Source organism: Oncorhynchus mykiss, chromosome 3 (genome assembly GCF_057628025.1).
Source record: "Oncorhynchus mykiss isolate SJ-2025 chromosome 3, ASM5762802v1, whole genome shotgun sequence".
Lineage (NCBI taxonomy): Eukaryota > Metazoa > Chordata > Actinopteri > Salmoniformes > Salmonidae > Oncorhynchus > Oncorhynchus mykiss.
The window spans coordinates 33185010-33210706 of record NC_143024.1 but is presented as its reverse complement, the minus strand read 5'-3'; the positions used below and the strand labels follow the sequence as shown (position 1 = coordinate 33210706).

The 25697-nt window shown below is 44.0% G+C and overlaps 2 protein-coding genes across 6 annotated transcripts in view; both read right to left on the bottom strand.

Annotated features, from left to right (window-relative positions):
* Positions 1-2149: 2149 nt before the first annotated feature.
* Positions 2150-11136, bottom strand: LOC110513614 (annexin A2). Its single transcript, XM_021593387.3, has 13 exons — positions 10900-11136; positions 6338-6404; positions 6049-6151; positions 5776-5870; positions 5492-5605; positions 4840-4930; positions 4558-4637; positions 4040-4099; positions 3848-3938; positions 3652-3747; positions 3255-3313; positions 2930-3040; positions 2150-2827 (listed from the first exon to the last, which is right to left on the bottom strand). The coding sequence occupies exons 2-13, from the start codon at positions 6383-6385 to the stop codon at positions 2765-2767; spliced, it is 1011 nt and encodes a 336-aa protein (XP_021449062.3). The 5' UTR covers positions 6386-6404; positions 10900-11136; the 3' UTR covers positions 2150-2764.
* Positions 11137-11624: 488 nt separating this feature from the next.
* The window catches only part of arhgef2 (rho/rac guanine nucleotide exchange factor (GEF) 2), a 54961-nt gene continuing 40888 nt past the window's right edge, over positions 11625-25697 (bottom strand). For all 5 annotated transcript variants that reach the window (XM_090228778.1, XM_090228788.1, XM_036971927.2 and 2 more), the window contains 18 exons: positions 20583-20650; positions 20385-20448; positions 20042-20174; positions 19674-19927; positions 19151-19401; positions 18779-18904; positions 17802-17919; positions 17332-17580; positions 17094-17170; positions 16709-16881; positions 16466-16533; positions 16105-16296; positions 15576-15686; positions 15393-15451; positions 15190-15282; positions 14663-15055; positions 14295-14472; positions 11625-13166 (listed from right to left, as the gene is read on the bottom strand). In XM_090228778.1, coding sequence (XP_090084904.1) covers positions 13105-13166; positions 14295-14472; positions 14663-15055; positions 15190-15282; positions 15393-15451; positions 15576-15686; positions 16105-16296; positions 16466-16533; positions 16709-16881; positions 17094-17170; positions 17332-17580; positions 17802-17919; positions 18779-18904; positions 19151-19401; positions 19674-19927; positions 20042-20174; positions 20385-20448; positions 20583-20650 — 2669 coding nt within the window. In that variant the 3' untranslated portion in view covers positions 11625-13104. The remainder of the gene's footprint in view (positions 13167-14294; positions 14473-14662; positions 15056-15189; positions 15283-15392; positions 15452-15575; positions 15687-16104; positions 16297-16465; positions 16534-16708; positions 16882-17093; positions 17171-17331; positions 17581-17801; positions 17920-18778; positions 18905-19150; positions 19402-19673; positions 19928-20041; positions 20175-20384; positions 20449-20582; positions 20651-25697) is intronic.

The window sequence follows — 25697 nt, the reverse complement described above, 5'->3', positions numbered from 1 at the left end:
CACAAACACACACACACTGTTATTGCTACTATGGACATGAAACATTCCCTCTTAAAGTCCACCCCCAAATATGAACCACTACTAATAAATGTCTCCCAGTTTAGAAACCACAGTCATTGTAAGTTGTAAATCAGTCGGAGGAATGGAGATTAAAGAAATGTGGAGGAAGGTGAGGAAGGTGAGACCAAAAAATGGACAAGAATCAAATGGCGTAAGTAGAAGGACAGTCCCTGATATAGAATGTACATGGTCTCAAAGGTGAGCTCATTCAATGTGGAGGGGGGAGACAATTTACTGTTGGTTGACAAAGCTGAAATCTTGACATTCATTCACTGTCAAGGTGTCCCTTTTCAATAGCTGGACATTGCACGCACACACACGCACAAGAAATTAGCCAGTGTTTCATCAACTTTTTAATGATGTGACCCCAACTAAACTTATGGAATTTGCCTGGGACCCATCACGTGAAACAAACCAGTGTTTCTTTTCATGATCCAGTCAGCAGTCAATCCTTTTATGTTTAAAACTAACTTCTATTATTTATTGTTTTCAACTTTGTACAAGTTCAAAGTTGCATTATTAAGGAACAGTTACATGTGGTTTTTGATGCATCTCTTCATAGGATCCAAATACTTCGTCTCAAAAATCCAAGGCTGCCAACATCACTGTAATGAACATGATATGAGACAGAGAGCTGGTTTCAAGAGCAGGGCACAGCAGGTGTTTATTGTAAAATACCACAGGAGGCAGGTGGCTGGGTCCAGGGGCAGGCAGAAGGTTATACACAGGAGGAGGCAGGTGGCTGGATCCAGGGGCAGGCAGAAGGTCATACACAGGAGGAGGCAGGTGGCTGGATCCAGGGGCAGGCAGAAGGTCATACACAGGAGGAGGCAGGTGGCTGGATCCAGGGGCAGGCAGAAGGTCATACACAGGAGGAGGCAGGTGGCTGGATCCAGGGGCAGGCAGAATGTCATACACAGGAGGAGGCAGGTGGCTGGGTCCAGGGGCAGGCAGAAGGTCATACACATGAGGAGGCAGGTGGCTGGATCCAGGGGCAGGCAGAATGTCATACACAGGAGGAGGCAGGTGGCTGGGTCCAGGGGCAGGCAGAAGGTCATACACAGGAGGAGGCAGGTGGCTGGGTCCAGGGGCAGGCAGAAGGTCATACACAGGAGGAGGCAGGTGGCTGGGTCCAGGGGCAGGCAGAAGGTCATACACAGGAGGAGGCAGGTGGCTGGGTCCAGGGGCAGGCAGAAGGTCATACACAGGAGGAGGCAGGTGGCTGGGTCCAGGGGCAGGCAGAAGGTCATACACAGGGGTCCAAAAGGGCAACAGTACAGGCAGGGAAAAGGCTTGTAACGTTGTCCGGGAGATCAGGCAATAGGTAGATAACAGGAAATCCGATAGGCTAAGGTACAGGCAGGGAATAGGCAAAAGGTGTCATTAGTGAGGCAGGCAAAAACTATCATACACGGGCGCATTACATTATGGGAAAAACAGAGCTCCGAATAGAAGTGTGTCACAAAACAAACAATACCTCACAATAATGGGGTGCAAAGAACTGAACTAAATAGTGTGTGATATTGACATACAGGTGTGTGAATTGGTGATCAGAATTCAGGTAATTGGGATCTGTAGAGTGAGCTGCATTCAGGGGATCTATGTGTTTGAGAGTGTGAGCTGGAAAGTGGGGTGGAAAGTGAGCTGCGTTCAGGGGATCTACGTGTTTCAGAGTGTGAGTTGGAAGTAGACGTTACAATCACATCTGATTAAAACCGATTGAATCAGGTGACACCTCTTGTGGAGCTTCGGAGTGGCAACATCATAATTGGGGGGGCGGGGTGTCTTGTCTATATAATGGTAGGGGAAACACTGCCATAGGATGAAAGTGCTTCTATTTTTACTGATTGACAATCCATAGGCCCAGCCAGCCCTTGGTCATGGTGGGAGGGTGGGTAATGGTGGGGAGGGGAGTCTGAGATGCTAACTATGAGATGCTTGAGGTATATTAATACTTCCTGGCTGACATTGACCTGGGATTAGGACAAACAGAGGGAGAGAGACACTTAGAATATGAAGCGCCTGGGCCCTGTTCCCCACCAACTCGCACACACACTAGATGATATTCATAGAAGTAGAAACAAAGGTGTGAGATGTTTGAAATTCGTTTACTTTAAGGCAAATTACCACTTCATAATAGTTAGCACTATGGGTGTAATAGACTTGGTCAAATTATGGCAAAATGTGTTGAAATATCAAAGACATGTCAATTGTTTAATGGAGTGACACAATACCAGTTATTAGGTTACAACAACGGAAATAATATGTACTTGTCACAGATCCCTCCAGAACTGTCATTACGCACACCTGGTCACTATTCCCAGTTGATTAGTAATTGTATAAGTGTGCCCTTTGTTCACCATTGTCCTGTCGTTTATTGTTCCAATGTCCGTTGGTCGTGTGAGTACCTGTGCTGTGTTGTTTTGGATTTCGTGCCACGTATATTGTGCAGATGATTACGGGTCTCGTCCCGTGTGATAATCATTGTGTGATTGTGTCTTTATTCAAGGTACTCCTCGCTCTTTTGTTTGGGTCTCAACCCTGTGTTTTGTATAGTGTTTGTTTGGTCGCCGTCGCCGTGCCTGTACATGGCACGCTGTAATTTGGATAAATAAAAAACCCTATTACGCATTCCTGCACCTGTCTTCCGATCCCATTATACCAGTGTGACAATACTGTGTGTAGGTTAAAAGGAATTCTTCCTTTACAGGTCTTCAGATCGACACAAGGCTAGGAGAGCCTGCTGCATCTCCCCTTTGTATTCTTTCTGTGGGTGTGAGAGAGTGGGACGTAGTTATGACAGAGTTACAAACTACAAACCTTCCAGAATGAGTATTCAATGTATTGGTGTGGGTGCATATGTTTTCACCTGCAATGTAGAGTAGAGTGAAATGTTGGTCAGTTTGCGATACTCGATTCTCACACAGAGGAGGTCCTCTTCACTGTGGCTGATAAGAATCCCCTGCACTAAACTGCCTTTCTGCAGGACACATACACAATAAACATACACAATTTGAATGAACCTGGTTTACAGAAGACTCTGCCTCAAGACCTGACACAAAGGCACTGCAATGCCCACTACACTTGCCAACTACACCTCACAGCACAACACGAATAGTCATGTAGCCAGTGTGAGTCTGGAGTAGTCATAGTAACAGAATGTGGAGTAGACCATCATATGAAATTAAACTTACCTTAATGTTGCTCTGTAGCCGCTGGGCCAGGAACAAAGGAATGCTTGGGATGGAGCCAACTACAGATGGAAAGAATCAATAAATACTGTTAATTAATGTTTGTCATACTGTCACAAACACACATGAGCATTTGAAGAAGTTGAAAGTTAGTCTAGCACAGAGCAATTGTGGGGTGGCAGGTAACCTAATGGTTAGAGAGTTGGACTAGTAACTGAAAGGTTGCAAGATCGACTCCCCGAGCTGACAAGGTAAAAATCTGTCGTTCTGCCCCTGAACAAGGAAGTTAACCAACTGTTCCTAGGCCGTCATTGAAAATAAGAATTTGACTGACTTGCCTAGTTAAATAAAGGTAAAATACAAACAAACAACAAAATAATTGAACAAGGCTATGTCTTACCCAGAGTGCGGAAGCCAAGCCTCAGGTCCCCAGAGAAGTGACTCTGTACTGTTTTATCCACAGTTTCCCCTCTCAGATCCTCCAACCTGGATAGCACTGAGAGATAGAGAGTGTGGAGGGTGGTAATGGAGGCTACAGCCATACTAGGGCTAGGAAGAGAGACAGCGAACGGATAAAAGAGAGATTTGTTTGTTACCTCTGTTGAGATGGTTTGAGTCTCTCGTAGTTAACACCTGAATCCAGGGGGCTGGGTCCTTTTTCTTACCATTCACAGCATCATTTAGAGCCTACACACACAAACACACACACACACAAAGGATATCAAGAGTACTGCCTAATTGGAGGAACTTTCTGGAGGTAATTTGGGGCTTTGAAGAAGAACACTCACCTTAACATCCTGGTCAATGAGCTGATAATCAACCATCTCCTTTGAATTCAGCTCCTCCTTCTGTTGGTATTGAAGCACAAATGGCACCTTTCAATTAGTTCAAATTAGGACATTATTTTTCACTGACTGAACTATACAGCTTACTCTGTGCAGGGGGGTGAAAACTTGACACGGCACTCTAACTTACTATGCCTATATAGCATCCCCTCTTAGAAAAAAAGGGTTCCAAAGGGGTTTTTCGGCTGTCCCCAGAAGAGAACCCTTTTGGTTGTAGGTAGAACCCTTTTTGAGTTTCATGTAAAAACCCTCTGTGGAAAGGGTTCTACCTGGAACTGAAAGTGTTCTACATGGAACCAAAAAGGGTTCTTCAAACGGTTCTCCTATGGGGACAGCCGAAGAACCCATTTAGGTTCTAGATAGCACCTTTTTTTTCTTAGTGAACTCTACGTAGATTGCAATATTGAGACAACCAAGTCTAAGACCGGAACGAGAATCTGCTAAAAGAAGAGTGGCAGTACCTTGAGTATGGCCAGTACCAGCTTAGTGAAGTCTTTACTAGTCTCACTGATAAGATCATTCTCCAAGTAACGTCCAAACTCTGTTAACAAAGCAGAATAAGACTACAGTAGGGAACTCTGTGTGTGTGTGTGTATACGTGTATGTGCATGCGTATGTGTGTGTGTGTGTGTGTGTGTGTGTGTGTGTGTGTGTGTGTGTGTGTGTGTGTGTGTGTGTGTGTGTGTGTTTATGCAAATATTTGCAAGAGTGCATGTGTGTTACTCAAAGACAGTAATTCTCACCCTGTTTGTAGGCAATAGTGGCATCTTTAAGCTGCTGTGGTGATTTGGTACACAACACAGCCAATAGACTCTCTTCGTCTGTACCAATACCCTGAAGCAAACAATTACACATTTAAAGTGATTCGTTCCAGTGATGTAGCCAAGTCACTAAATCTTGAGTCCAAGTGAAGTCCCAAATCCCTAGTGTTCGAGTCCGAGTCGAAGTCTAAGTCCTTTATACTCGAGTCACGAGTCACTTGGTGTGCTAACAGTAGCTGTCAAACCATTTTTTAAAGTTAAATATCATTACAGTGTTGCACATTTGTAAGGCTAAATAGATAATACAGCTATCTAACATTTGATGTTGTTAAATTATGCAAATGAGAGATTTTCTGACAACAAAGTCACAACTGGCCAAGTCCAAGTCACCACTGGTCGAGTTCGAGTTGAGTCACGAGTCATGAAAATCGTGACTTGAGTCTGAGTCAAGTCCGAGTCCTGGGCTTGAGTACTACAACACTGATTCATTGACACACACACCATACACAAAGACCCACACATTCATTCAAACCACATTACTGTACATACAGCAATTACACACCTAAAAATACAATTAACATATATTACATGTTTATTACAATGATCATTGAAATAACAGGTGATCTGCTCTCACCTCCATGGACTGTCTGAGGCGATGGGCGTCAAACTGAGAGGGGGTCATCATCAGCCCCAGCATGAGTTGCTCCAGCCCCCCTGACAGAGCTTTCTTCAGGGCAGGACACAACTCCTACAGAGGAGGGGTAGATAGAGACTGTTGGGCTGGGTTCCAATGCCATATATCACATCCCTTCCCACAGTCCCCTTATAGATGTAAAAGTAGTCAATAGGTAGGCTGACAGATCCACAAGTGTTAGGCTGACAGATCCACATAGTGTTTCAAACAGTAGTGATAGTTACCTTCTGTGTGAGGTTATGGTAGGACTCCGCGATGCTCTGTCTCTGAGCATTGTTTCGATTGGTCAAGATTCTCACCAGAGTGTTCACGTCACTGGCTAATACATTCACACACACACACATATTTTGAATGCCTCATCCAATATGTATGTATAATATTAACTACTTCAAACATTCACACTATCAGATTGATGAATTTCTTAGGCAACAAATTGTTTTCAATGAGCTATGGTAGTGATTTACTTCATTAGCGGACATTCCATCCTTGAATAGTACCTTTGCTCTCCAAGGCAGTTTGAATTTCGTGGGCATCCTTCTCTGAGTTGAAGTTGGGGAAGGGTCGCACAGTGCCCAGTGTACCCCACCACATCGCATGAGACTGGACAAGACAGGGGAGAGAGGGGTGGTGTCACTGAGTCACTACAGTAAACCTCTATCACTGACATTTACTGTCTAGGTTCCGTCATGTTGCGTTTAGCCATTCTATCTTTTTAGTTTAGTGCAGATGAAGGAGAGGAGATGAGGAGAAAGTTTCTTCAGACTAAGGAGATGTTGGTTCACTTACATTTGCTTTGGGAGAGGTATTATACATAGACTTCAGCAGAGCTTCCATGATGGGAGTGACAGAGTAACTAAAATTGAGATTAGGCATAATTAGTGTTGGGGTTATTTGACATGTAATATATACAGTTGAAGTCGGAGGTTTACATTTAATACATTTAAACTCAGTTTTTCACAATTCCTGACATTTAATCCCAGTAAAGATTCCCTGTTTTAGGTCAGTTAGGATCACCACTTTATTTTAAGAATGTGACATGTCAGAATAATAGAAGAGAGAATGATTTATTTCAGCTTTTATTTCTTTCATCACATTCCCAGTGGGTCAGAAGTTGACATACACTCAATTAGTATTTGGTAGAAGGCCTTTTAAATTGTTTAACTTGGGTCAATTTTTTTGTGTAGCCTTCCACAAGCTTCCCACAGTAAGTTGGGTGAATTTTGGCCCATTCCTCCTGACAGAGCTAGTGTAACTGAGTCAGGTTTGTAGGCCTCCTTGCTCGCATATGCTTTTTCAGTTCTGGCCACAAATGTTCTATAGAATTGAGGTCAGGGCTTTGTGATGGCCACTCCAATACCTTGACTTTGTTGTCCTTGAGCCATTTTGCCACAACTTTGGAAGTATGCTTGGGGTCATTGTCTATTTGGAAGACCCATTTGCGACCAAGCTTTAACTTCCTGACTGATGTCTTGAGATGTTGCTTCAATATTTCCACCTAATTTTCCTACCTCATGATGCCATCTATTTTGTGAAGTGCACCAGTCCCTCCTGCAGCAAAGCACCCACACAACATGATGCTTCCACCCTCGTGCTTCATGGTTGGGATGGTGTTCTTCGGCTTGCAAGCCTTCCCCTTTTTCCTCCGAACATAACGATGGTCATTATGGCCAAACAGTTCTATTTTTGTTTCATCAGACCAAAGGACATTTTTCCAAAAAGTACAATCTTTGTCCCCATGTGCAAAACGTACTCTGGCTTTTTTATGGCGGTTTTGGAGCAGTGGCTTCTTCCTTGCTGAGCAGCCTTTCAGGTTATGTCGATATAGGACTCGTTATACTGTGGATATAGATACTTTGTACCTGTTTCCTCCAGCATCTTCACAAGGTCCTTTGCTGTTGTTCTGGGATTGATTTGCACTTTTCGCACCAAAGTACGTTCATCTCTAGAAGACAGAACTCGTCTCCATCCTGAGCGGTACGAGGGCTGCGTGGTCTCATGGTGTTTATACTTGTGTACTATTGCTTGTACAGATGAACGTGGTACCTTCAGACGTTTGGAAATTGCTCCCAAGGATGAACCAGACTTGTGGAGGTCTACAATTGTTTTTCTGAGGTCTTGGCTGATTACTTTTGATTTTCCCATGATGTCAAGCAAAGAGGAACTGAGTTTGAAGGTAGGCTTTAAAATACATCCACAGGTACACCTCCAATTGACTCAAATGTTGTCAGTTAGCCTATCAGTAGCTTCTAAAGCCATTACATAATTTTCTGGAATTGTCCAAGCTGTTTGAAGGCACAGTCAACTTAGTGTATGTAAACTTCTGACCCACTGGAATTGTGATACAGTGAAATATAAGTGAAATAATCAGTTAACTGTAAATCATCTGTAAACAATTGTTGGAAAAATGACATGTGTCATGCACAAAGTAGATGTCTTAACCGACTTGCCAAAACTATAGTTTGTTAACAAGAAATTTGTGGAGTGAAAAACGAGTTCTAATGACTCCAACCTAAGTGTATGTAAACTTCCGACTTCAACTGTATATAAAATATGTATACAAATATTTCAAATGTGAAATTATATATAATAAAACAGGTTGTTTGAATCCTGATGCAGATTGGTTGTTAGTGTAACAGTTCAACTTTAGTCCGTCCCCTCAGTTAGGGTCACCACTTTATTTTAAGAACCACAAAAGAGGCGGAACAACTACTTCTAGGTCTCAGAGCTAGTGACGTCACCGACTGAAACACTATTAGCGTGCACCACCGGTAACTAGCTAGCCATTTCACATCGGCCACATTAGCAGGGATTTATTCATGATGCCATGATAACAAAATTCAGATTCACGTATCAATGCGAATCCACTGTCCCGCAGTCCAGTTGTCCAACTCTGCATTGATACATTTACCATTGATAAATCAGGTACCCAAACTACAGACATTAGATATTTTATGCAATATAAATATTGTCTTCATGTATCAATTCACAAACAAATCAATGATTACCAAAGGAAAGGAGGGAGGAAATAGAAAGAGTTTTTGAACAGGGCCACAATGGTCGGTGAAGTCCATCCAATATACTTTACTTCATTGCCCTCTAGTGTCGCAAACGTACGGAAGAGTATTAGGAATAAGTGAAGAGAACTGGTGATACTTGTATTATTATTTTTTTTTACTATAGTATTTTTTTTAAGTGGAATATTTCGAGAATAAAATGGCAATATTTCGAGAATAAAGTCGAAATTAAATTTCGAAAATTAATTGGCAATATTTTGAGAATAATGTCTCAGTGACTCCCTGTTGCTGTGCGTGCCACCATTGAATTGCCCGCAGTTAGATGACCTGGTGAAACTATACTTTAGAATTGGCTTTAGTAACAAGGAAATCCTTTCTTTTTTGCACATAAAAAACATATTATTTATTATAAGTAGGCCAAACCCCTGTCATGGACCGTGCATAGCAACGGGGCAGAGTTTTGGGTAAAGCCCCGTCTGCGACAGTAATTTTACGTTCCATTATTATAATCTAACAACCAACAGGTCTAGCCTCTAGCCTCTATAAAGTGAACAAGTTGTAGCCTAAATTGGCGGTATAGCTGAGACAAATACCCTATAACGGAGATGATGTCTCTGTTTTGGGATATGCATTCTTCATTCCTCCCATAATTGAAAACATCACGGATAGATGGATAGTGAAAGGAGATATTATGCTAGGCTACCAAACAAGTAATGTCAGATCAGTGATTATTTCTATATAGCCTATTATAATGTATCTAATAGGCCTATATTTAGATAAATGACTATTTCTAGAAAGGAAGAATCCAACCATGAATTTATTCAAACAGTGCCTCATATTAGCTGGTTTGCATGTGTAACAGTATAACTTTAGACCGTCCCCTCGGCCATACCCGGGCGTGAACCAGGGACCCTCTGCACTCATCAACAACAGGAAGCATCGCTCCCATCACTCAAGGGGAACCACTACTTCAAGGTCTCTGAGCAAGTGACGTCACCGATTTGAAACGCTATTTAGCGCGCACCACGCACCTCCAGCCGTTTCACATCCGTTGCACATGCATGAGATGTCCTTGAGTTGCCTCCTCCCACAGACACTTGCGTAAAACCTTGGCTTCATTGTCCATTCCTCCCGCAGCCGTTGGATAGGCCTATCATTTACTTTCACTTGCCCACTATAAGATTACGGTACTCTAATGGGCCGCTATAGATTTATAGTTTGCTGGAAATAGCGGTGTTGTAGCGAATTTGGAGAGCAGTTTGATATTGGACACAGACACACGCATAGCCCCCGATACCCAGGATCCCAATACAATTCGTTTTATTGAGTGTGATACTGTAGCCTACTAGCTTATCGTTAGAAATATGGTTGTCATAAGGAGGAAATAGTACCATTAGTAAAGCACCATGGATAAAGTCGTTAATAGTTTCCATTATGCACAGATTTTTGCAAGGTTTTCCCCTAGGCTACGCAGCAGAACGTAGCGAATTCGGAGAGCAGACTATAGGGACTCAACCCCAGTTCTCTTCGCGTTTAGTGACAGTGCCAAGAAAGTTGTTTTGTTTCTCATAACGCACCATGGATTCTGAAGTGTATGCATAGTCTGAAAGAGGCAGAGGGATACTTGGCGTGTGTGTGTGCGTGCTTGTTCGTGCGAGTTATTAGATCATTAGATTGATACGAGTGTGACAGTGACGCCTGTTTGAACCAGTGCATTATAATTAAATTGATGGCCATTTGTTTGTTTTGCCCCGACTTTTTACCGCCCACACACACACCTGCATGCCTCTACACCAAACCCACCGCACTTAACCAAATCCCCTACATTAATCTTGAAATACAACTGCGACGTTATTCTATAAATATTGCCACTTTATTCACGAAATTTTGCCACTATTCTATAAATATTTTTTACAACTTTTTTTTAAAGTACTAGCTTGCAAAACAAATATAATCCAAGTAACGCAACCCATTGCTCTTTGTTTTCTTCACTTGGACCTAATACTCTTCTATACAAATTAAATGTCGGCGTTGTGTCATTTCTGCTTGCGTATCACAAAACTCAACATCTGGCCAGTGCAAGAAAATAGTCCCCCGACCTGACTCTACAGACTAAATTCCTCTCGTCTCTGGTGATGTTGCCCACAACAGTCTAGCCCACCACTAATTCCTGAGATTCCTCCATGTGAAAAAACGCAGGGAAACCATTTTTTTTGTGGTTTACCAAAATTAAACACAATTACGAACTGCAGAAATCAAAGATTTATATTGTTAAAAAATATATATTTCCCCAACAATGTATGCCATTATACAGCATAATGAAATGAAACACACCTGATAGTCCCGTTTCGTATCCGCTTGACAGGAGAGGTCTCTGAAATGACTTGACGTTTTAGTCTATTTCTAAGACAACAGGGTGTGGCTGCTGCCGGACAGATAGGATATGGCTATGCTGGACTTGAAGCACTCGCTCATTTATTTTATAACCATGGGCGTGTCTCTATTGATAGGTAGGCTATCTTGGCTGTAGAAATTCCTGGCTATGGACTCCCTTACAAAAAAAACTCACATGATTTCACATGTGGAAAATCACATGATTTCACATTCCATTTCAAATGTGAAAACGTGTTTTTGGAACACTTCACATATGATCACGTTTTCACATGGGTAGTTTCATGTTATCACATGTTGTCATCACATTAACTTCACATAAGATCACATGAAAGCATGTGTTTTTGGAACACATTCATGTGTTCACATGTGACATTTCTGTGGTCTTTCCTTAAGTGCAATAAGCCTACCTGGCCATTAGTTCAGTTCACCGATCTGATAGGAAATGGATAAAACCTGGAGTAAAACCAATACATGGTAAGATAGATGGAGCTATAATAAAATCACTTGTGTATCCAGTACTTTCTAGTGGAAAGTTGGATATCAGACACACTGTCACACACACACGGAATGTTGCACACCTGTCAGATGGCGACCCTCTCCAAACAAACACACACACACGCACGCACGCACACACGCGCGCCAAGAACAACTTCCAAGACACTAGATTTCTGTAAGATTTATAAACAGCACACAAAATTAAAATAATTGTAAGTCAAATAAAAATAATAAAAAGACAAAATTACAATATTAACGTTAAAAAGTCATTTTCTTTTTTCAGAACAGATCAAATATTTATACAAATACTTCTTATAGAATATATGTAACATATAAAGAAGAAAAAAACGTTTTTTTTTTTATGTAGTTCAAACAAGGAAACACCCTTTGAATCCAGTCAAATAATTTACATTCCTACATAATACAGTCGCTTCATGGTTAAGGGGTGAGCTCAAAGACAGTCAGAAAAATGTTGCACTTTTTGTTAAAGGAGGTTTTGGTTGGTGTCAATGTTGCTGGTGGAGTTGGCTGGTAGCAACAGTTTATCATCCTAAAAACCATATGGGTGAAATACATTAGAGACGATCAAAGTCAATTCCACCGGCAAATCTGAACTCACGATTAAGTACAGTGTAAACCACGTTTTAGTAGTTCAATTTAGTAGTTCATGTATGAAACATACAACTGAAGATTATAATAGAGGTGAAAATATCCCAGGTACAGTCAAGTCAGATTAGTCAATCCTTATTCTAAGGATGCAATTCTTTATCCTAATTAATATGTCAATTATGTTGTTTTTTGGTTCAGTGTGGTTCTTCTGTGTGTATCCTCCAAAAGTCAGAACAGTTCATTGCAACCTCCCCTCCCCATTTTTATAAAATATTCAGTATAAAACCCCTCATGGTGGCTCACTACTGATGTCTTCCTAGAAAAAAGAAACAATTTGGTTTATGAAAAGCACAATAGTTTTCAAGTGTTTGTGTTCAAGGAGTGAGGGTGAGAGTTGATTAATACCCACACATTTTTTAAACAATGATATAGAGCATATGTACACCCTCCTTTTCTGTCCCGCCCTCCCCCTTTTCTGTCCCGCCCTCCCCCTTTTCCTGTCCCGCCCTCCTTTACTGGTCTAAGTTCAGTTTCAAATCAGTCAGCTCCACCACCACAGACAAACCAGGTCTGTAGAGAGGTGACACTAAATGTACAACAATGACAGGCAGTTACAGTACAGAATAGTTCCAACTGGTATCAGCAGACACCTATAGATCAACAGTCCACCATTAGAATTCCATTGTTGTTACGAACAACTCCTCCTCTTCACCCCCAATCCCTCTCTGTTATTAGTCATCCTTGTTTTGAAAAGGGAAAGAAGAAACGAAGAGTGGGATTGGAAAAATGGGTTCAATCCCGAGGATGAAGCTTTTAACATAACATTAGAAAAACATATAACATCTCCGAACTAACCTATACCATGATACAATACACAATTCCTGGGTAGGCTTTCTATGCCAAAGAAAGACAAATAGATGGAATCACTGAAGATAAGTTCTATCAGGTCTGGTTGGTTGGAGGTTGAGAATATGTTGGTCCAGCTCTCAAGTCCTGTTTTCTGGTTTGCGTATCCAGTTTGAGGTCAATGTTAACTCGGAATCAGCCTTTGGATTCCTGAGCTTCCGGTCCGCACTCGCTCTCCTCCGGGATATCCTGGAGATCTGAGGAGGTCATTGAAGGTTATTGATATGAATAAACATGTTATTAATATGTTTGATAATGTTTGAATAATGTGTTGATCAAAACAGGACTAGCTAGCTCAGTAATGTAAATAGAGGTTCCAATCGAGATGCGACTGGAGGAGTACTGTTATGTACACTGAGTTACCAGACAGTGACTGATACAGTAAGGACTGTGGACAGAGGGAGTTAAATATTGTCAGAGGTATCCACCCTTTAAGCACACAGAAAGAACGAATGGGGAGAGGTGCATTGATTAAGTGAGTAAGAAGGGCATAAAAAACAGTGACTGTCTCTCAACACTCTTAATGTCGCCTCTAAACCTACCATATACTGTACGATCAAAGTTGTATGAAAATGTATGAAAAGTGTGGAAAAGTAAAGAGTGGAGAGGACAGAGCGCTATTATTGACTATCAACAAGCAGCCATTAAGAGCGAGCAGAGAGATAGAGGGAGGGCAGAGAGATAGAGGGAGGGCAGAGAGATAGAGGGAGGGCAGAGAGATAGAGGGAGGGCAGAGAGATTGAGGGAGAGCAGAGAGATAGAGGGAGGGCAGAGAGATAGAGGGAGGGCAGGACATGGTGCACAAAACTCTGTCTGCTCTAGAAACAGCTGAGATATGCTAGAGATATGACGTGGAGACACACCTTCAACATGCAGAGGTAGAGAGTGAGAAATATGGCAGAGCTGAAAGAACATAAGTATGTGTGTGTGACATGGTAAACTAGGTGTGATACGGTTAAAGGTCAGAAATGTGTAAAGATTAGTTGTCATGGACACCATAGGGATTTTTTGGGGATTCCATGGATTTGGCCAATTCCAAAGTTATCGAATCATAGACCTCTTTATTCAACTGATTACACCCTACCAATGACTAATACCTTAGTGGCCCTAGACATTCCTTCCATCTGAATTATTTTTTACTCCACATACATACAAACTTATACATATAAACAACAACTTTGACGCACACAAACAACAACTACATCTCATCTGCCCAGACCAGCATGCTCACACCTCCATCCCTAGTGCCTGCATTACTGTTTTCCCTTAGATTTTCCAATTACTCTCAATACAGGAAAGATACACACTGTGGGTCAATTACTCACCTCTTGGACTGTCAGAGCGTGGTGAAACCTTCACTACATCCGCCTCTTCCTCTTCCTCCGACTCCTCCTCCTCACTGCCTTCCTGTACGCCGTCCAATTGGTCCACTGGTTCCTGACAGGCCAATGGCGCGACAGGGCTGGGCTCGCCATCACCACTTCCTCTTCTTTTAGCAGGAGCCTAGTAAAGGAGAAAAGCCATCATATCCTGTTTGAGCTCACCTACAGATCAACCACTAATGCTTCTTGAATGGCTTAGTGATTCAGACATTTGGGGTGAGGACTGTAAGTCTACCTAAACCCAAACACACTCGACCCCAAACTCCCACACTTGACATGCACAAACCTCTGCCAGATGTTACTTTGCTCACCTGCTCTAAGGCTGTAACATCCACCACAATGTCTTCGTTGCTGACTCTGCTGCCTCTCCTGCCCCTCCTTCCCCTCCTGCCCTTATTGTCCCTGATCTGCTGCTCCAGCTGAGCCCTGGTCCTCTCGCTGTCCCTCAGCCTGGCCTCCAGGGGGCGCAGCCTCACCACCTCCTCCTGCAGCAGATCATGCTGCTTCTGGAGCATGGCCATCTCCCCCATGGCTGCCACCATGCCCGCATCCAGACCTGTGTCACGTGACATGGAACGGCACAGCCTGGGGAAGGAGTTTGGAGGAGTGGGGGTGGGGGTGGGAGTGGAGGAACCTGAGGAGGCAGGGCCAGTGCCCTCATGGAGGCGGAGCTCGAGGACAGAGTCTTGGTGAATGACGGCGGCCTGGGAGAGGGAGAGGGAGAGAGGAAGGAGAGAGAGTGAGTTTTGAATCTAGGTTGGAGCTGGGGTGTAAGGGAAGGACCACCTATGCAATACAAAATGCCTCAAATGGATTCCAGTGGGTCATTCAGCCTCACCTGTAGAGAGTGGAGATGAGCACTGAGGTTCACAAGCCTCTGACACACCTCCTCATTTAGGGGTCTGTCCTGTAGCTGGTTACCATTTCTGTCCTGAAACACCCACAAAACATGAAGTCATTATAAACTGATTATGTATTACAGTCACAGTTGTGGCTTATGTGTATGTTATCCAACCCTAAGGCACAGTCATCCTCTCTCACCTTGGACGCTGGACTTCCTTTCATTTCATGAGTCCCGTTGACGGAGATCGAATCTCCATCTGTAAAGGAGGGGGCAGAAGGAGAGAGAAAGTGAGCTGATTGGTAAGTGAGAGCTGAAACACTGTGGAAACCAACCTCCACCATCTCCCAGTGGTAAATAAAAGACAAAGCAAAACCACTCACTGCTCACTGGCGCCCCTTTGTGGTTCTGGTCATCATTGGTACCGTTGGTGCTACCGTTGGACTTGGGAAGCTCTATGTTGGAGCCCAGCAGCAACTCACTCAGCCTGTCAACTGATGAAAGGAGGGAAGGAGAGGGAATTAAAAAAGAAAAAGAGGCATAGCCACAGTAATACCACAATGTAACATAGTCCTAGTAACTGAACAACACTACACCCAGGGGTTAATAACGGGGGTTTCGCTAGTGATCTCAGATTGACTTCTGAGAGGCTATGACTAGCTGATACTCATACTCTTATAGGGTGCTCATTATTTAGTTACACCTCTCTATCTGCAGTGCTAAGCTCTGGGTTAGGTCTCATTTAATACCTGCCTCTCTGTAAGACGGTACTAACACTCACCTTACCCTCTATGGCGCTGACCTAGGATGATCCAACCCTACACCAGCCTCTCACCTCACTATTAGGTGGTGAAAAGTCAAACTGACCGGAGATCAAGAATTAGAATGAAGGTAAATTCTACATTCCCTTACCCTCTGAGATGGCGTCGGTGAGTAGGTATTCCGCCTGGGGTGCGTAGGGGGTGTCGGCCCGGAAGATGTTCCTAGAGTTGGTGGGGGGCGTGACCTCCTGACCCCCACCGGTGACCTCAGCCAGGTCAGAGAACAGAGTCACTCTCTCCTGGAGGAGCTCCAGCACCTCCCTGTCCTTCTGCTGGATGTCAGCTAGAAACACATTTGAGTCAGTAAGATGCATCTTCAGGTCTAAAACAACTGAATATTCAGAACGTTGAGGATGTTGTCTATAAAGGGTAGATAAATAGACAAGTGTAGCACAGGACTGATATAGAAAGAGAAGGGTGGAGGAGTGTGAGGAGAGGAGAAGAGGTTGTACCTCTGAGTCGGCGTAGTAAGGCCTTGTCCTCTGTCTCTATCAGGGGGAAGTCCTCTCTGGACGGACAGCTGGAGGGAGGGAGAGAGAGTGAGGAGAAGGTGAGGTATGGTCAGAATAAGGATAATGCCGGGGCATAAGGAAGGACCCCTAGGATTCCATTAAGGATAATAGAGAATTCTCAAAATTGAAATCGGCAGTGGTCTGAATGAGTTGAGTAGGTTTGTAAGTATTACAGTAGCTGACCTGCTGACTGTCTGCTGTATGAGTCTCATCCAGTTGTTCCTGTCATCTCGTGAGGCGCCATGCAGCTCGTACATCTCTGGGGGGGTGGAGTCACTGATCAGAAACATCCCTCGCTCCTGATTGGCTATGTCCCTCACGATCAGGTTCTTCAGAGACAACACTGCAGGCTTGTCCTAAGAGAGAGAGAGATAGATATAAAGAGACAGAAAAGGGGGAAGAGGTTAGCTCTGTGATATAACACTAAGACTAAATAAAGTTAGATGTGTGCAAAGGCAAAGACAGAAGCAATGGAGGACCTGCTGAACAAAAGTCAGAAAGCAGAATAGATGAGTAGAGAGGAGAGGAGGATGAGTCAGATGAGTGGAAAGGAGAGGGACAGACTTACTATGCATGGGAAGAAATACTTCTGGTCTTTCTCTTGCATGAACACCAGAATGTCTGTCATCAGCAGGACCTGCACGTCTACATAGACACACAGAGTGGAACATTGTTAAAGATACATAGAGTGTGCACCCTCGTTTCTCTACACGTATTCTGTAGATACACAAACAATCATACCCCCTTTATCTCTCTTCCTCTACCTCTTTCTCTCTCAGATACACACACTCATACTCCCTCCCTACCTTTGAGTCTGGATCCTTGCGTCTTCCACAGCAGCGTGCCCTCGTGGAGGAGAGTCCTGCGGAGCAGCTCCCCTCCCCTGAACACCCCTCCTCCCCTGACCTCCGCCTGGGCCCGGGGGTCCAATCTGGCCCTGATCTCCTGGAGCCTCTGGGTCCGCTCCAGCTCTGCCACCTGCTGGTCCACAGAGCTCAACAAGTCCCGGATCAGAGACAGGGACTGGGCTAGGGACTGGGCTTCCTCTTCACTGCCTGTTGGGGGATGATGATGATGAGGAGTGTCTTGAGGTCAGTTGTATTCAAAAGCATTTAAGTTGTTTATGGTTATTCTACTGCTGTGTATGTAGTGATTATTCAGTTCTTGTATTTTTTTTGTCTTCTCCCTGAGCTGTAGTGGCTGTTCTGTGTTCAGCTTTTATGCTGTGTGAGTATACTCACTAAGCTTCTATAGCTGTTCTGGGGTCAGGTCTTACCCTTGGTGTTGTCCAGGATGCGTTGGATGAGGACAGGGTATTTGGTGATGCGTTGAGTCACCAGCAGGATGCACTCCTGGATGCCATGGCGACGCAGCAGGGGCCCCCGGCTTACCCTCTGATTATGGGATGGATGAGATTTAATACCACTTACTATATATTAAGCAATAAGGCCCGAGGAGGTGTGGTACATGGCCAACAAAGCCCCAAGGTGCCTTACTGATATAATAAAATTCAATTGGACATAAAACAAGTATTTGTGCTCCATACCCTTGTTTTATAATATACTATAATTACCACTTTGGCATTAAATGTAATAACACTACTAATTTGAATGTGTAAAGTGAAAGAAAGTTATAGATTCATCGATAGGGGCTGAAGCCCAGGAGAAATCCCATTTTAGAGAATCTCAAATATAAAATATATTTAGATTTGTTTAACACTTTTTTGGTTACTACATGATTCCATATGTGTTATTTCATAGTTTTGATGTCTTCACTTGTATTCTACAATGTAGAAAATAGTATTTTTTTAAAATAAGAAAAACCCTTGAATGAGTAGGTGTGTCCAAACTTTTGACTGGCACTGTAAATGGCAGTAAAGATATGTTAATTCATGGGCATTCCATAGGGGCGTGATTGGACCACAAAGTTAGGACACTTATGAAGGTTTTGAGGCCTTGTGACGAGTGTTAGTTAGGTAATAAAGCAGGAATAACTTGTTCATGACTCCTTTTTGAATAGAACATCTACAATGTGATAGTTGTTTCTACCATTCAGTGTTATCTGTTCAGCACTCCTCCTAGCTAAGACATGAGACACCCCTCAGCTGGCACCTCCTGACACGGACTGCTGAGCTCACACACACACAGCACACATTTTAAGCATGCTCTTGGGCCTTCTCCCCTTCTCTGTACCTCTGACTCTTCTCCCTCCCTGTGACCCCTCTCTCTCTCACTCACTCACTCACTCACTCACCCGTATGAAGTGCTGAAACCTCTTGTCTCTGGCCAGCAGTTCCTTGTACAGTTTCACAGCTTTGGGGTGGCGGCTGCAAAACTCAGCATAGGCTTTCCTCATCTCATCTGCACACTGACCTGAGAACTGAACACACACAATGGGTATCCACTCAGTCAGTGTGTCTGTGCATGTGTGTATAATATGTTTAGATTATGCATATGTTCGTTGGGTGTTTAGTATGAATGCATTCTAATGTTAAGGGATGGCAAAGTTGGTACATGCGTCTAGGGTTCTGTGTGTGTGATTGTGGATGTGTGTGTGTGATTGTGGATGTGTGTGTGTGGGTGTCTGTCCTTACGTCTGAGTGTGTGTGCCCAGTGTGTTTCCTACCTGTTCAGTCAGTATATCCCCCAGTTGGTTGATAGTGAAGTTGGTACCGCTACCGGGGGCCAGGCTGTGTGTGCGTCGTGTCATAAGCTGGGAAAGGAAGTGCGTGTGTAGCGCCATCAGCTGCTCCAGACAGGGGAAGACAGCGTGCGCCACGCCCGGCTCCAGCAGTACCTCGTCCAGCATGCCCTGCCGGAACACCCCCTCCATGATCCGCAGGGTTCTCACGTGGTGGAACTCTGTCTGGATCAGCTCTGAGAGGGGCACAGAGAGGAGAACAGACAGAGTTATGGACACAGTACCTTTACATAACACACACACACAGAGACAGAGAGAAGAAAGGGATAGAGAGAGAGAAAGAGATAGGAATAGAAAGGAATATAGCGAGAGAGAGAGAGCAACAGAAAGCGAGAGCAAGAGAGAGCGTGACAGAAAGCGAGAGCAAGATAGAGAGAGAAGAAGAGAGAGGGAGAGAGAGAGAGAGAGAGAAAGTGAGAGAAAGAGTGAGGAAGAGAGGTGTTCTCACCATAGATGACGTCCTGTCTCTTGATGACGTCTTTGCGGTGCGTCTGCAGGTAGGAGGGGTCTACGGCCCGGCTCCACGAGTCAGCCTCAAAGTCCTTCCCCTCCCTCTCCAGCTCCTCCAACATGGCAGCATAGTACACCTCCCCCTCGTCGTTGAGGGACTCCATTGACATGGCTCTGTTTCTGAAGTTCAGGGAGTCTGTGGACTGAGACAGGATCCTCCGCAGCCCCAACGGTGAGTCGTCATTCAGATTCCTGGAAACACATTTTTGAACACAACAGTTACACAACGTTTCAAACAACTTCACATCAGCGCCCTACTCGCATATATGTAAACCAACTGATGACTCTACACAGCAGCCTGCTCACCCTGCAAGGTTTTGTGTGGAGACACTCTTGGAGAGGGAGAGGCCAGAGCGGACACGGCGGGAGCCCAGCAGGGACTGACGGAGACTGTCGGACGGGTAGATGGCTGAGCTGGGCCGCTCCTTCATCATAGGGGCTGGAGAAAGAGACAAGGGGTTCAATTGAACTTTTCCTGTCCAAAAGGATTTAAATCCATATGATGCAGTCAGTACTACATCCATATGGCAGTGGCATAGACCAGCCAACAGGGGGCAGCACCACTATATTCACATGCAGACAGGAGGCATTAATTGCGAAAGAAGGAGAGGAAATAAGATAGAAGTTGTTGAGGAAAAGAGATACTGACTTTTGGTCCTTAGAGCTACGTTCTGCAGCGCGGAGTTGTTCCTCACCAGGGCTAGCTTCTGTTGCTGCAAAACACACAGAGAAAACACGTTCAGACCAATGTCTCATCCAACAGTCAACTTCTCAAAGAATAAAGGCCCAACTTTGCTTTTCATAAGTAAAAAAAAAACTTTCCTTTCCCCTCTCTCCCCTCTCTTACCTTCTGTTTCATCTTGGCACAGTTGGCCAGTGTGTCTCGACAGCGGTTGTGGATGGTGACATTGCAGGCTGCAACACAGAAACACAAAGATCAATTTCCCCGACACTCCACAATATCTGCATATGCACTGTTGATAAGAACGGTACCTAACTTCATGAAATCACGAGACTATTTTTAGAGCACTGGTCATTACGGTCACGATGCGTTGCTTACAGAGTCATACACATGACTGGTGAAAGCTTATGAAAGGTGCCAACTCTTTCTGTTCAACATAGGGTTATCAATGACACATTGTACATTTGATACTGGCACTGACTCGAATTTCATGTGACAAATAACCCTTGAAACCTATGCTTTCCAACACCAAGTAAAATGTTATCACTGTTATTAAATCACTCCTATGTTTCAAAACACCCCTTCTCCCCTCCTCTCTTCCCCCAGCTTTACTCTCTCTTCATTGTTAGAGGGGCTCCACTTCCTGGTACATGTTTTCTTGACAGGAAGCTCTCCTGGAATGGCGGTGGGAGGTTGAAGGGATGTCTGAGGCAGGTTATCGGTGTGTGTGTGTGTGTGTGTGTTCTGAGTCCTGGGAGTGTTGTTGTGTCAATATGAAACGACATAGAAGTGTTTATGAGAGTTCTTGCCCACTACACAGGGTTGTCTTTGTTGTAAGAGCAGCCCAAAGCTAGACACACACACACAGAGAGAAAGCAGAATCTCCCTTATAAAACTCTACATATTCCTTTACTTTAGTCTTTCCCATGTCTCTGCCCAAATTACACATTTGCTACCAAAGCAGGCTAAATACAGCCAAAACACTTGTCAGAAGTTGCTTTGCTTTGGTGGGGTGCATTTCCTTGGTGCCGTTCCTATTTTCAACCAATAGTTTCCACGCATATGAGAGGGAACACAGGGCTAAAAATACACTATTTTCAGGGTGTGTTCTCCATAAAAGCCAACATTTTACAGAGCATGGACTCAGCTAACATGCTTTCTACTTAAACCTCAGAATGAGAGGCACACTGTGACTCATTCATCGCTCAAACTCTCACACATGCAGACCCTTACACACACACACACACACACACTACAAACGATTTAAACATACTCAAAGCTACTCACACACCACTCCTTACGGAAGGACAAACACATCCAGTAGATAATGTTCCGATGCTAAAACAAACAAACTAGGCCCCTTGCTCACTAAACCAACATGGCTGCCTTCTCCAAGTACTGTTAGACCCTTCCCCTAAAGCTCAACATCGCTGCTCGGAAACTAGACTGGAGACCCAACAAGAGTCATGGCATACTATTATAGATGTGGATCTACAGTGTGGATCTACAACCTAGAAATGCTTTGGGGTTTAAAATACTGCCTAGAATCGCCCCTTCCATATTACACTATATTATTTACAGCTCACTTGTCTTTAGCTAATTATCATATTTATTTGTATGATAATACTGTACACTGAGTGTACAAAACATTATGAACACCTGCTCTTTCCATGACATGGACTCACCAGATGAGTCCAGGTGAAAGCTATGATCCCTTATTGATGTCACTTGTTAAACCCACTTCAATCAGTGTAGATGAAGGATTTTTAAGCCCTGAGACAATTGAGACATAGATTGGGTATGTGTGTGCCATTCAGAGGGTGAATGGGCAAGATAAAATATTTAAGTGCCTTTGAATGGGGTATGGAACAGTAGGTACTAAGGCGCACCCGTTTGTGTCAAGAACTGCAAAGGTTTCACACTCAAAAGTTTCCCGTGTGCATCAAGAATGGTCCACCACCCAAAGGACATACAGCCAATTTAACACAGCTGTGGGAAGAATTGGAGTTAATGTGGGCCAACATCCCTGTGGAACGCTTTTGACATCTTGTAGAGTCCATGACCTGACAATTTGAGGCTGTTGTGAGGGCAAAAGGGCGGAAGGTTGGAAGGTTCTTAATATTTTGTGTAATCTAGGGCCCTCAGATTACGTCAAAATGAGCCAAACAACAATGGCCTGTTCGTCTTAATCTAAGTCTTTATCTGTGTCTGAGGAGGTAATCTCACATGTACTGACACAGAGCTACGCAGAGGCTACACACAATAATTACACCCTGCTGGACACCAAGCAGGGCTCCTATTGGTCAGTTATCTGTTCATGCAGAGAACAATAAGAGGTGAAGCAGGAAATAAACATGAGTCCAAATGTTGATGAAAACAAAAACAAAATGTCTTTCTCTGCAGTAATGGAATAAAGGGTCCCTGAAATGAATTTAAAATAAATAACAATTAATAAAAATATACCTGTGGACTTCATTCAATTTCAAGCCAAACATTGATGTAAAACAAGAAGATGTACTTAATTGATTGAATACATAGACAACATTGTAAAAGCATTGACGAGAAATCCTCCCTAGTGACTCCAAACCGGAAACATCCACTCAGACATGAAATCAATGGATTCTCCCAAAACAGGCGGTGCTACCTACTCCACATGCACGCACACACACACACACACACACTCCCCCGCACCCAGCCTAAACATATGTCTCCCCAATTCACAAGGGGACCTCAGATAGCAATCCCGATGTAGGACAATGTTATGACCCCGTATTAAAACGTCTCTGGGTCTCTGAGGCAATATGGCTCCCTATCAGACCACTGTGTTAAACTGGAGTGGGATAACTGTGTTACCCTCAGCTCATCCATCATTATTACTGTTAGGGACCACTAATGTCTGTGGACGCAGAGAGGAAGAGGGATTGGGACTGTGTCTGTGTGTGTGCGTCCGTGCAGACCTGACTGCCTATGTGTGTTTGTCTATGTGTGCGTGCATGCGCGCAAGTGTGTGTGCGTCTGTGTGCATGCATATGTGTGCGTACGTGTGTGTTAACACACGTCAGTGTGGCAGATTGCTTGTTAATCTCCCACACTCTAACTGCCAGATGCACTATTTCCAGATTACAGTCGGGGAGCGAGGTAGCAGCTGTGTATTGGGGCAAGAGGGGGGGGGGGGCATCCACCAAACAAAGAGAAAAGCCCCTCTCTCAACAGACAGTGGGCTTCATCATAGACCTACTGTATAATCTCCTGAGCCTGCATTCTGTACTGTATTTACACTATAGCTACTTTGTCATTCTCTATCTCTATAGTGAGTCTTACAGGTCTAATGGTTGTGTTGCATCTGATTATAACATATTAGCAAACTGAGATGACAGTGACACAATAACACAGGAATTAATAAAAGGTAAAAACTGTGAAAAATATTAGTTAAGTTTCACATAAACCTCCAAGACAAACTGACTATGACTGACCCAAGGCATGCTGCCTAAACCAATTTAAATTCTTATCTAATCTAAATCAAATAGACTCTCGACTGAAAATATCTTAACTGGCTCAGAATGTGAATATATGAACTGAGAAGCCAACAATGGTATTCCCAACCTGAAATAGCCTCACACCTCAGTTCTCTCTCCTACTTAGGCATCCGCTCTCTTTCTTTTCCCCTTTCTCTCCATCTCTCCAGTGTAATTTGCAATGATAATGAATTCATGCCCCCTTCAGCCCAATACGCACAAATACACACCCAGACCTGACCCTCTGAATATAATTATGCCCCCAACCCAAATCAATAGCCTATGATCAGCCTGTGTTCTATCTAAACTACAGCTGTTGTACCTCTTACTCCCAACTGCAATCTCTGTGCCCACCGTCTCTCTCATTCTCAAGTACCGGAACTCTCTCTCTTTCACACTCACACACACAAACACGGGCACACAACCCCCCCCCCCTCTTCGGCAGCAGACATGTGTAATCAAACCCCATGCCAAGAGCCTTCCCTCTCCCACCCCCATGCCCCTCTGTACCCCTTCCCTCCCTCTGTGCTCCCCTTCTCTGTCTGTCTGTCTCTCTCTGTCTCTTTCTCTTTGAACCTGGTCTTCAGAGCCGTAGGGGTCAAGGTAACGAGGTCGAAGATGGAGCCACTATTTCCTCAACTTGAAGGACAATAAACTTCATCCATACATCAATATTCAATCAAAATAGGTAATAGGGCTTGATAAGAAGACAAAAAGCATCCCTCTTTCCCTTTAGGAATGTACGTTTGGATTGATTTAATGATAAATACAAATGTCAATCGACTATGACTGTCAATTGAATTGTCTTTGCTGCTGCTGTGGGGGCAGTGTAGTGTTATTGCATTGTATAACGCTCATTTCAAAATGGGGTAAGCAAAACAAAAATACAATTCACAGTATGGACTTCCTCTATCTCAGGCAAACTCCTCTCTGTCTGTCAATGTCATCATGCATCATCTATACAGCTTTGTCTCCTACTCTGTCTTTCTGGCTCACTTGTTTGTGAACTAATATCTCTCTCTCCCTCCCCTCTGTCTCTCTTGACCTGAGAACTGATGGCCCCTGAGGAGTCTTTTCACTCAATATGTTCTCCTCTACCTCCACCTTGTACCTGTCTTTCCCCCTCTTTATCTGTCCACCCTTCTCTCTGGATCTTCCTCTATTTGTTTGCCCCGTTTGCCCTGGAGTCTGCCTTCTCCCACTCCACCCTCTCTCCCTCTTTCTTTCTCTCTTTCTCCCCCAGCTGTTCCTCCAGGCCAGTGGAGAGAGGGGCAGGCCGTCTGATCTGTGCTCCCCACACACTAACACTATTGTCTGGGCCGGGCAGGGGAAGGGAGAGGGTTCTCCTAGAAGGCAACAGCTGATTGATTCTCAAAGGGAGGGAGGGAAGGAAGGGGAGAACGAAGGGAAGCAAAGAAAAACACTCTCTCTGTTTCCTTCTCTCTTTTTCTCAGTTATTTCCTTCTTTTGATCCATCTCTTTGGCTCATATGTCTCTTCTACCTTTATCTTTATTGACCCACACGTCCTACCCCACCTCTCTCTCTCTCCACCCATATTGTTTGAATCTTCTTTTCCTAGCCCCAATCTCTCTCTCCTGCTTCCTCCTGCTGTTCTTTTGTTCACCCTTTCTCTTCCCAAGAAGAAAGAGAGACAGTCACACTAGACAGTCACGAACCTCTCTCACACACACACACACACACACAAAGGTCATCTTCCTAACAGTTCAATATGACAACCCTGGGGCAAGATGTCTGTTGGTCCTG